The sequence below is a fragment of the Panthera pardus genome, unplaced genomic scaffold (assembly GCF_024362965.1).
Source record: "Panthera pardus isolate Hobbes unplaced genomic scaffold, ASM2436296v1 HiC_scaffold_10, whole genome shotgun sequence".
NCBI classification, from domain to species: domain Eukaryota; kingdom Metazoa; phylum Chordata; class Mammalia; order Carnivora; family Felidae; genus Panthera; species Panthera pardus.
Window position 1 is genome coordinate 55,038,419 of NW_026526655.1, and position 12,690 is coordinate 55,051,108.

The 12,690-nt window shown below is 39.6% G+C and overlaps 1 protein-coding gene across 12 annotated transcripts in view; it reads right to left on the reverse strand.

The window, feature by feature from the left end:
- Positions 1-4,473: 4,473 nt before the first annotated feature.
- The window catches only part of OSBPL6 (oxysterol binding protein like 6), a 213,768-nt gene continuing 205,551 nt past the window's right edge, over positions 4,474-12,690 (reverse strand). For all 12 annotated transcript variants that reach the window (XM_053907332.1, XM_053907327.1, XM_053907325.1 and 9 more), the window contains 5 exons: positions 12,196-12,340; positions 9,329-9,473; positions 7,802-7,928; positions 6,493-6,615; positions 4,474-5,413 (listed from right to left, as the gene is read on the reverse strand). In XM_053907332.1, coding sequence (XP_053763307.1) covers positions 5,305-5,413; positions 6,493-6,615; positions 7,802-7,928; positions 9,329-9,473; positions 12,196-12,340 — 649 coding nt within the window. In that variant the 3' untranslated portion in view covers positions 4,474-5,304. The remainder of the gene's footprint in view (positions 5,414-6,492; positions 6,616-7,801; positions 7,929-9,328; positions 9,474-12,195; positions 12,341-12,690) is intronic.

Genomic DNA, 12,690 nt, shown 5'->3' on the forward strand with positions numbered 1-12,690 from the left:
GTGGTGGATGGGGAGGAGCAGGAGAGGGATTATCAAGGGGCAGCGCAAAGGTTTGATGGTGATGGATCTCATTGTCATGATCGTGGTGAAGGTGTGACGTGTACATATACATCAAATATATCAAATTACTTGTTCATGTATGTAAAGTTTATGTCAGTGACACCTCAATAAGCTTGAAATGATTGAAGGAAGTTTCCAGCAACCACACCATTTCTCAAAGAACTAACTAGATGAGGATAACTAGAGGGTGTGGGGAAGTTGGTGCCTAAAATAAAATGGTTTTAGGGGCGCCTGGGTGGCTCAGTCGGTTAAGCGGCCGACTTCGGTCCGTGAGTTCGAGCCCCGTGTCGGGCTCTGTGCTGACAGCTCAGAGCCTGAAGCCTGTTTCAGATTCTGTGTCTCCCTCTCTCTGACCCTCCCCCATTCATGCTCTGTCTCTCTCTGTCTCAAAAAACAAACAAACAAACAAAAAAAACACGTTAAAAATAATAATGGTTTTAGCATTCTTCTCTAACAGTATTAAGTTGTTGCTTATCTTATTGAACTTAAAGGAAGAAGAAACAGGTGAACTCAAATAGAATTATGCCTCATTTTCTGAAAACTCAACATTCCTCTCATCACAATAGCCCTAGTTTATATTTAGAAAGAAAGTATAATAGAAAAAAATTGCAGAAAATAAAGACATTCTTGTTTTATGGTTTTTTCCCCTATCAATCTGAAGATGCCAAGGAAACTAATAGTATGGAATTACGGGGCAATTTTTAATCCACAAACATTCAATAGTGTTCCACAGAGGCTAAATACAGGGGTTTCAGGATTGATATATTACCCTGCAATTGTGCATACATATTGCATATTTTCCCCATACTCGGTTGACACAGTGCAAAAGAATAGGCATGTGTATCCCTGTCCCTCACTATGTCAGGATGAGAAGGAAGAAAAAAAATGAGAGTGGTTTTGGGAAACAGAAAGATGCATGTAACAGACAGGTAACTATTATCTGTAAGTTGCCTTAATCATGGGGCTTTGTTTGCTTCAAATGGTGGGCGTCCTATTTCATCCCAATGATTTTTAAAGAACTCCTTTTTAGATCTCATTTGGAAGGAATTAAAACTAACCCCTTAAACAATTTACCATTTTCTCTAATAGCGAAGGCTGCAAGAAAGGTCTTATGATTCAGTCACATAGGTATGTTCTCACATGAGTATGCAAGGTATGTTCTCAGTTATGTATTAAAGCTAAACAAAGTCAGATTTAACAGAATGATTCATGCAATGTACAATTTAAATGTATCAACTTTACAAAATAAATTCAGTTAAAACTTATAGGATTTAATCCTGTTTTGATAAGCAGTATTTCTACATGACTGGGAAGTCTTGAAAACAAACAACCCCCAACAAAATTTAGCTTAATCTTAGCTCCAATTACATTTTTTCCATCTTCCCCCCAAAAGAACATTTCTAGAGCACAAAATAGATTCATAATTGTTTAATTAGATACATTATATATATCCTGAACAGAATGGCTCCCATAGAAATAAACTAGTATTTTGTACACAAACTCTATTTACTGTGCCACATTCATTATATAACAACTTGAGCCAAGTGCAAACATTTATTACACCCTCTGGTGTGTGAGGAGCTCTACTCCCACAAACACTTCATTATCTAGGATGATAGGGAACAAGATTAGACAAGATGGATAATTAATTTCTGTAATAACAAATTTTTACATTAGATTAGTATTATAAAGTCATCTCCAGCCACAGCTGTAACCAGAACTAAACAAACCGTTGATCAGTTTCTTCTTTAACCCCTGCCCTCCAAGTGCTCTTTGGGGCAGGAGCTAATGATTGATTAGTGGGACTGCTGAAAGGCACGGGGACCAGAATAATGAAGAGGAACAAAAGGTTTGGAAAATCAACAACCAGGCATCCTGTGTATTGACGACCCCTGGTACCTCTTACTCAGAAAATAGATTTGGTAGTTTTTATGTCACATATAAATTGATAGGTAATATTAAAAGGTATCTTAAATGAGTTTTATTTTTACAACTGCCTGGAAATTATGCGGTATTTTTAAGTAACCCACGAAAAACAATGACTTAATTAAAAAAAAAAAAAAAACAATAACAGCAAAATCTGAGAGTAAATTTGCACCCTGGGTGGCAGCATATGGGAGCAAAATAATTAGTTTCTAGTCGGCCTCTGAGTGCTGGCGTGTGCCATTGATCTGTTCAGTCTAGCCGCATCCACAGGACCATCATCACTTATTACTGCTTTCCTTAATGACCAGCTCAAAAAGATGAAGAAGCTTATGAATAAATCGCAGGGGAGGTATAAAGATATATTAAGTCTTCCTCTATTTTAGATTGTTTTAGGGAAAAACAAATAAGAAAAGTACCCTTGAAACACAAAAGGCTTATATAAAATTCTAAGAAATAAGTCAGGTTACATCAGGAATGATCTAATAGTTATTCTCTCCTTTTGCATTTTAAACTAGTCTCAAAAGCCCCAAATTATGCAGATGAAAATTCCAGACTGAATGTATCTCACAATTCTAAAACCATGGTATTAGTAAAAAGTAAAAAAAAAAAAAAAGTGGGGGCGGGGGGAGTGAGGCCATTACATCAGCATGAACATTTAATAGGGAGATTTGTGAATGAGGCATTACAGAAATATTAACTGAAATTGAATTGATCACTTGAATTGGGAGTTTAAGGATATCTGAATCTCCAAAGAGATTCTCAATGCAAGGTGTTATTATACATTGTAGTGCTTTTCAGATTAGCTCTGATGAATATTTACCTATCTGATTTGTAGCCTGAACTTATTATCTAGTGAAGGTCCTCTCTGGTGGTTATTCTTCTTCTCAGTTACAGCCTGAATGCTAGGTTACAGCAGTCACTTCCCTGGTGGGTCCTGAGTCCTCTTGCAGCTGCGTGAACGGATACATCCACAGTCACACCTCATCTTCCTACTTCTCTATTTGCAGTGTATTTGCTTTGCCGAATTCTCTTCTTATTTTTAGGCTAAATATTTTGAGACTATTCAGGAAAGTGCTAGTAAGTACAGACCAGAACCACTTTAAATGGTATTTAAAGCTTTACCAACTGTGGGTGAACAGACTCCTATGGGGAAGACAACCGAATTCTAATTACGTTTTAATTAAAATGAAAGGCATGTAGCTCGGGATGCTGATAAAAAGACGTCAAGATGAATGCGTAGCAAAAGAATCAATAACAAGGGAAGAATTTTACTATCTCGAGGCAAGCCACCTATAGATTTAAAATGGGAATGAAAGGCATTGAGAATCCTAGGGAGGGTGTTGCTTCAGTGGGATGCATACATCTGGTGATGGATTAGGGAGTTTACTTGAGAAGGAAATTACACTTTTTATGTTTATTTTTTGAGAGAGAGAGCGCATGCGCACAAGTTGGGGAGGGGCAGAGAAAGGGAAACAAACTGAAGCAGGCTCCAGGTTCTGAGCTGTCAGCATAGAGCCCTACACGGGGTTCGAACTCATGGACCGCAAGATCATGACCTGAGCCGAAGTATGACCTGGCTCATAACCAGCTGAGCCACCCAGGCGCCCTTGAGAAGGAAATTTCACTTAAAACCATAGGGTACACAGGATACAGGCACTCAGATGGAAGGAGGGATTTCAGAACTAAAACACGGCTCCACCTAGTGGAGACTCCAGAGTGTTTCCTTCTGTTCTCCGTGGCAGTTCTGGTTTGAGAGTGGATTATGGAGAATGCTCTGCTGAGGAGAAAGAACACTACAATCAATACCTCATAACAAAATGTAAAATGTCAATAACCTTGTTATCAGAGTTTAAAGTAACACTTAAAATCCGATGGTAAGACTCTAAGAATAAAATATATGTAATTTTATAATTCTCTAGGAAAATCTCTAAAGAGATTTTTTTTTTAAACATACAGGCATTTATATAGTCATCTACGTGCAGAAACTCAGGAACACTGATGCAAGTTTCTTACAAAAGCCTCTGAATACTGGAAAAAAACCCAAATCCTGAAGTATGCAAAGCGAATTTCTGCCCCTCCCTCCTCCCTCCCCCGCCCTCTTGCTGGGAAGGATAAACTCTTGAGCTTGTTTTCTATCTCTGCCAAAGGCAAGATAGATGCCTAATATGTCATTATGTATTACACAGAATCACTGGATGAAAATATAAAGTATGATTTTGCATAGAACTCATTGAAACAATGCAACTAAGCCCCTAGTATTCTTGCTTCTGTTCCCAGCAGGTTTCCACTCGGTGCCAATGGGCTGGGCACAAGCTCGACACGGGGGTTACATTGTGCTCCACTCAGAAACAGTTTATGTTTACAGTAACTCCTAAGCCCACACAAAATGCCACATGCTTTTTGTTATTTCCTTCTAGGGTTTTAACACTGATGCCAAGTGTTCAAATCAAATACAGATATTGCCAAATAACAGGGCACACTGTGAGGTTAGGTCGAAGAGGGTTTATTATCGGGTGGCAGGACAGGAACTTGACGAGCAATGTGAATACAGAGATCTACTGAGCACACCTTTTCCTTCTTGCCCTTCGGATATATGATACAGTAGCCGACAGATCAAAGTAAAGCATGTGTCGTTTACTTTGCAAAAATCCATGTGTTAGTCTCCTAATTGTTCTGATCCCAGAAAGTGAATCATGCCATGATTCAAAAGAGCTGTCCTTCACATAAACCTAGGAGCACACATTTAAAAAATGATTTATTGTACATCTTTGCATTTCTTAAGGCATGAACAATGGCGTACAGATGGAACAGGTTCTGAGAAGTATCACATCTTTTTTGACAAGGTCAGCACAAGTACACCACATCAAATAGACACACTCGAAGTCTGAGCTGACCAGCTGCCATGGCCCGGGAGCTTCTCTGAGGACAGGATGGTGCTTCCAGACAAAGGACCAAATGCGTGGTTTAGACGTCATGTTGCTTTTAACTCTCTGGATCAGCTTTAAGCACCAGTTACAGTTTGTTTTCTTCACAGACACTTCAGACTTTGGATTTTATATTCTGCTCCTTTTTTTCTGCTTTTCAAGGAGGGCGTGGATGTTTTTTAAGGGATATGGTTGCAGCAAAACAGAAAGGATCCAAAAGTGGTTAGGGGCCTTGTCTAATGCACTTCTGAAAGTCCATTATAAAGATGAATAGAAAAGCAAATGGTCGGTTTTCAGTCGACCCAGAAACCACGCGGAGCTCTAGGAAACATAATTGTGCATAGTTATTTATTCATTCAGAGCGTGATATGTTGGCTAGCTCTACATTCCCAGTTTACCAAAGAACAGGACTGTCTACTTTGCTAAACCCAGGGTCCTTTCGCAGCTCCCAGTAGGTATCATTAGAAACCCAGGCTTCTCTTTGATTGGCATCAATAACTTTTCTGTGGAAATATAAAAACCGACATTAGACTCCACTCACATCAAGATGACCTGGTAATTGGACCCTCTCCCGTAGATGAGATGTGTATGTATAAGTGGTACTTCGTGAGCCAGTTAGTTTCCTATCTGCTTATTGATGGCTTGACTATTTTTGACCAAAAAGAAACTCATTTATATTTGTTCCTCTTGTTTGGTTGAAATGGAAGTGGATGGGGTCCTGGGGAGAGGGGTTAAGGGCATGAATAAATCACTTCCAGGCAAGGCTAGAAAGTGAACAGTGCCTAAAAAAGCACGTGCAGGTACTGTACTAAGAGCTTCAGGTCCCACACAAGAACAGTCTGTGCTTCACTTGTGGGGAAAAGTATACAACCACAGTAGCTCCGTGAGCCTCGGCAAGGCTCATGCCCAGAGTGCACCTTCGACACTCTGGGTGCACTCCTCCCCAGAACAGCCATGCAGGGCATGGCTGCATTCCTCCCCAGAACAGTCACAAGATGGCACCTTGAAAGCATATGAGCTTATTCTGGGCTGATAACGGCCTGGCTCTGGAGGGCCACAGACGGATTTGGAAAATACAGCTTACTCTGTGTGATGTCTACATGATCCTGCAAATAATCCTGTAATAATCACCCGTGAACACACCATAGAAAGGCCAAATCTGAATGACATAAGCCCCGTATGATAGAAATAAAATGAAATACTAATGAAGCCAGGATGCCCTTGAGGGCAGTGGGGGTCCCATCGTGGCCCCAAGTGAGGGGGTGGAAGCAAGGTTCCACCATTCCAAATGGTGTAGTTGAAGGACAAACAGCATTTTTGTACAAGACTCGCAGCCTTTTTGCTGCCCACGAAAAGAAAAGAGCTGTTGAGGAGAATTTATTTTTATGGTTCCAAACTGTTCACAAGTGCAAAATCTGGCTCAATATTTTCACTACCGAAACCAAAGTGACCAAAATCAGTTTGATCTGAAGTTCCCTGGACATTAAACTATCTCTCACTTTCTTTTTTTCACCTGGAGTTTCTCACTGCTTGTGGCAATCATTTGCAAAGTGTGCACCTGTTGGGGAATGAACCGACTTACTTAAAAAATTTTGGTATATGTTCAAGGTTGTTTTCTTCCATGTAGCGCCTGCGTGATCTCTGCAGCTCCTCTACTCTTTGCTTCTCTGCTGCCGCAGCTTCTAAATTTCCTTCTTCCAAAAACCTAAGCAGAACACAGTTATCTCTTTAATATTGTATCCTCTTTTCTGAGAAAAAAAAAAAGTGTCATTTTGTATAAGATTACCTTCTGGCTGCTGAGGATATAACGTGGTGAACAGTCATGTCCCCTGGCTCCTGCCCCAGGCCACACTACCTCTGTCTGACCGCCCACCAATTAACATTACTTGCTGTGGATGCCAACTGAAGTATCGCATACAGCAATGTAAAGCTAGGAATGAAAGGTGAGTAGTTTGGCCTTGAAGACTTTTCTGTGCTCTCTCAGGCTTAGGACAACATGAAGTACCAGATGTACTCTTTCTCCATATTATCCAAAAAACACGTGCTAACGCCCACAGGAAGGATGGTAGCTGGCTGCTCTCCATTTACTTTTAGAGCAGAATGAGAGGGAAGGAGTGTCCCTGTCTTATTGATGAGAATAAAACTGATGAAAAAAGAAAAGATAATAGTAGAGGAAATCACAAAAGGCCACAGAAAGGAAAGGAGTCATAAGTGAGGGAATATTGGAATAGAATCGAAAAGAAAAAGCAGACCCAATGGCAACTTACAAAACCTGTCTTTAAATTTCAAAATGAAGCAAACTTCAATATGATGCACACAGAAAGTGTGTTGATGAGTGTGAATGTCAAACAGTGAGACTTCATGTTCTAGAGAGGGGGGTGGAATACAAGAGAATTGAATAGTAGGACATTCAATACTGGGTACTGTATTTTGAGTACATCTCATACCCTGTGGGGTCAAAACCATGCTGGGTAAACACGAGACTTTGACTCAAAGCATTTCTGTAGCTTATCTTCTTATTCCTCAGGTTAAAACATACTCCATGTTAAAGAGTAGCAGAAACAAAGAGGTAAAAACACTGGAGGAGGTTTTAGTGGAGACAGAGTTCGTGAATTTGCATACTTTTGGTGTCTTGGGGGCTGGGGGTGGAAACCTTTTGTTAAAAACTGTTATCTTCTTTGGGAACCTTTTTGTTGTGCTAAGTATCTGTTATGATCACCCATGAATATCATGCTGGCTAGGGTAGAAGACTCAACTCTTGCAGGGCGAATGAGGGAATGAGTGAATGATTCAATTAATAAAAGATAGTGGTGAAAATAAGCCTTGATGACATCTATAGTGCCGCCGTGCCATGATCTAGTGTCCATTTCAAATATCAATGCCATGCTCACCTCTGATCTGGCCGGAATCGGGCGTCTGTTGGTGGAAGGAGATCTTTCAGCACAGGATCTAACTCATTGAGCTCAATAGCAAACCTTGTGAAACCATAGTAGAGTTCATAGTTGGTTGGCATGGAACCTGGAACGGTGCCAATAAACCACTGTGAGTGGCAAAGAGGAAGAAGCTTGCAGAAGCTGACTTCTTAACCCACGTGCTTAATTAATACCCACACTAATACTAAATTTATAGTCATAAATATCAGATTAAGATTTTTCTTAAGTGCATTAACTTGGCTGTATTTTGCTAGATAGGAAACATTTTGTTAATTATCAGAACGGGTAGATTTATATATTTAATAAAATACAGTCTTTAACATAAAACTATGTACATATAATAGTCTTCACTAGCTAAACTATACCATGATTCTCCCTCAAATATTCAATTGGGTAACTAAATGCCAGGGTGATTAACTATGAACATTAAGACTTCACGAGAAACACTTGACAATTTACTTCCTTTTGGAAAAAGAAAAAGGCACAGGTCTACGTTAATATTTATTGGCACTTTTTAACTAAACTCAAAGTCAGGATCTTTGTCTGCTTTGCTCGTTGATGTATTCCAAACTCTTAAAGTTTGATGCATAGTCACTACTCAATAAATAGCAGCTGATTGAATGAACTGACCACTCTACTAACAGGAAATTTAAATACTCATTGGGGCTTCTTAGAAAACCAACAACTAATTTTAAAGTTAGGAGTAACTGACAAAATTCCAGTGAAAATAAATGTCAGGTGGACACTTATTCCATTTACACTTGATATTCAAGTATTGCTAGTGTATTACCAGAACTCTCTTGATGTCTTTTTGTTAAATGTCAACATAATGCAGCTTTTTGCCGCTCAAGTAAGATCACTTACTCTGGTTAAGTTATTGAATTTGTGGATTATAGATGTTTGCAGGCTTTCCCTTGTTTTATTAGAACAGAGAATAAATAAGGACTTTAGTTTGTACAGTTCAATTATCTGAATTCTTTAATAAATACACCTAGCTTTTGAATGTGGGCATTACATTTAAAATGACTTTACATGAAGCCTAATCTCTGACCACATGTCTGATTTGGCTTAAATTTTATAATTCCTTATTATCAAATGTTGGGATTTACCTAATTTATATGTTAGGTAAAAATATATAACTATACTTGTCTTAAGCATCTACGGTTTTCTTTACGGTTTGTTTATGTTTTTAGAGAGCGATCGAGCATGGGGGAGGGGCAGAGACAGAGAGAGGGAAAAAGAGAATCCCAGGCAGGCTCCGAGCTGTCAGTGCAGAGCCTGACACAGGGCTCGATCCCACATATGGTGAGATCATGACCTGAGCCGAATCCAAGAGTCAGACGCTTAACTGACTGAGCCACCCAGGCCCACCAAGCATCTACGTTTTTAATCTCACTATTAAAGAAAACAAACATGAGGGGAACTTCATGAGACATGACATTCCCAAGGTGCCCTCCTAAAGCAAGACACCCATACCCCTCTCACCTGGTCTCCAGATGCACTTGGCAGAAGGGGCCACGCCACAGAAGAGCCCTTCATGCCACTTCCCAAATAGCCGGTGCACCACCTTCCCCTCCTGATCCATTACAACCCCCTGGACTTCATTCACATTAGAATTCCAATAATTCACCTGGAAAAACCAAACTCAATTAAAACATCCGATCTCTTTAATAACACCAATCCCTATAATTTCCATAAGGAAAATTTTCTTAACTTTCAAGTTACTCATTCAAATCACTTCCAGAAATCTACCTCAAAATGTTTTATATGAAAGTTTGGCTTTCTAAGTGTTAGTTGGCTTAACTTAATTTTTTTTAATTTTTTAAATGAAATTTGAGTAATCAGTTTTTACCTGTATGGCTAGTACATTATCTTGATTACTTCCAAGCTATGGGGATAGTCTTTTTTTTTCTTTTTATGAACTTTATGGACTTGCCACTCACCATTGAGATTATAATCGATCTCAAATTAGTTGTATGTGGTGTGATGTGGGAATATGAGTTTATTATTATTTTCTAATTTTTAATTATGTTTTTAATTAAATTCCAGTTAGCTAACCTATATGTAATATTCGTTTCAGGTGTACAATTTAGTGATTCAACATATACAACACCTAGCCCTCATCACAAGTGCCCTCTTTAATACCCATCACCTGTTTCTTCCATCCACCCCCTACCCATCTTTTTTTTTTTTTTAATACATATACAGTTTATTGTCAAGTTAGCTAACATCAGTGTATACGGTGTGCTCTTGGTTTTGGGGGTAGATTCCCATGATTCATCCCTTACAACACCCAGGGCTCATCCCAACAAGTGCCCTCCTCAATGCCCATCACCCATTTTTCCCCTGTCCCTCACCGCCCCCTATAAACCCTCAGTTTGTTCTATTTAAGAGTCTCTTATGATTTGCTTCCCTCCCTCTCTGTTTGAAACTATTTTTTCCCCTTTCCTTTCCCCATGATCTTCTGTTATGTTTCTCAAGTTCCACATATGAGTGAAAACATATGGTATCTGTCTTTCTCTGACTGACTTATTTCACCTAGCATAATCCTCTCCAGTTCCACCCACGTTGTTGCAAAAGGCAGGATTTCATTCTTTAACGAAAGGGATAATCTCTATGCTAGGGCAGAAAAGACTCTGTTTCTATCCTAATAACCTAAAATTAATTTACAGGTTAGTAATTTCTTCCTTAGATCCTCCTATCTCAAATTTTTCCTTTGCTCATGGGTTTTAATGAGTTTCAATGGGCGATGCTGCAGAAGTCATTTGTGAAATAATTTTTATAGTGTGCACAAATAGCTAAATTTCATCAGGAAAAGCCTGGTCTGGCCTTCTTCCAGCCATGCTTCTCCCCGGGAGACTAGAAGTCTGTGGGAATTTACCCATCTGGATCCCATGGCTCCCTTCTAGATCAGGTGCTAGAATTCCCCCTCCCAACAACTCTAAGCTTATTCCACAGTCCACACTGGCCTTTCCTTTGGATTCATTCATCCAAAGGGCAGACCATCCACCACCAGTGTATGAATTTAGGCCTGAGGGGTGGCCAGTGGTGTTTGAGGTGAGTGTGGACAGAGCTCAGACATGCAGCTGGACTGCCTTCACATGTGTGGCCAAGGCCCCTGTGGGGCAGGACAGAGCCAGCTGCAGGAGGGGGGAAAGTGGGAAGGCCATCCATCGGGTCTGGTTCTCCTGTGCTGCCAGGTTTCCAGCTCACAGTTCTAAAGGGTCCAATCTGGCCTTGGGGGTTTTGTTATAAAAGGCATATTTGTCAAGGTCAAAGAACAGAATGTAAGCTATTTGAAAGACTGTAGGTTTGATCTACAAATTTTAAATATTTACACATATGGAATTGGGGCCCCCATTTGTACTCTTGCTTTGAGCTCTGGAAATATTAGGGGCAGGCCTAAATCGAAGCTTCTCGTGGCCCACAAAATTAAATGCACACATTTACTGTCACCACCCAACCAGAGCCAACTAATGATCCTGGCTTTTCAGTTCTGAGCCACCTAATGAGTAGCTTTTTTTTCCAAGGAAAAAAGGAAAACACAAAAAACATCTTGAGTAAAAATAAAGACCTTCAATTAATAACATGACCTTCCAAATGGTTTCAAAGGATTTTACTAAGAGAACATTTTTGAGTGTTAAGACTTCAATATGTTACCCGCTTTTGCCACGACAGAATGAGATCAGGAGTAGAAAAGATAAAGGGGCTGGTGGGATCTCTGTACCATGATGAGTTCTGTAGCATGCCTAAACAAGAGGGCAGTACTGTGTGTTCCTCTTAGGACCACAGACACGAAGGGAAAATGATATTGTGTAAGCATTTCTATCCCAGGAATCTTTTCCTGTTAATAAAGGTGATGTTTTTTCTTGAATGTATTTGGATTATAATAGTGGCAGAGTTGGATAAGCTTGTGGTGACTGGAAGCTATCATCCACACGCATCCTCAGAAAATGACAAATGCATTATAATTAGCTCCCTAAAATAAGATCACTTGACTGTGTTGCAATCAAGCAGGAATAGAAATAGAAACCAGAGGGCTCGCTATAGGCAAGAAGTGTTTTCTGGAATTTTACCTAATGGGTGCTGACTGGCTGCTTAAAAAGAAAATTCTTTGGAAAGGGTATTTCTTCTGTCTTGAGATGGTGCCTTTTTTGACCTCCACACATTCAGAAGTCTAGATGCCTTGTGTAACTCTACCAGTAGGTTCTGCTTTCTTATCTAAAATGCCCATAAGGATCAATGGTACAGGATAGATTCACTTGCTGCTGTTGAAGGTAACTGTTTTATTTCTCCTTTACAAAGCACTTTATATTGTTTTTTTTCCTTGACTGTTGTGTGATATTATTTACCTTAACAAATGTGAGTTTGCAAATGCAAACACTGCTTTTGGTATTTCTAATGGTTACTTCTCCATAATGCTCTATCCACCTCCTCCCACTGAGAATATTATGTATACATGTGGTGACTTTATTCCATACATAGCAATCTCCATACCTAGGGAAGAATACAACATTGGTTAAAAACAATAAAGGTTACAAATATTTATGACTGTTTCTACTACTGGGAATATTATTTGGCCAAAGGTCTCTCTTCCCTCCTTTTCCCTCTCATTTCTTTGTTGAACATTTCTATGTAGTCAAGGATATTTATGATATGACTTATTCATTTAAGGAACATTTCAGTGCTTCCTGTAGGCCAGGTGCTAAAGCTACCAAGTTGAATAGGACCTGTGTCTTGCTCTCTTGGAGCCAACAGTATGGTAGGGGTAGATGGACATGGAAACAAATACTTACAATAAAATATGATGAGGAAGTAGCATGAGAACAGAGAAAGGGGAGTCCTTA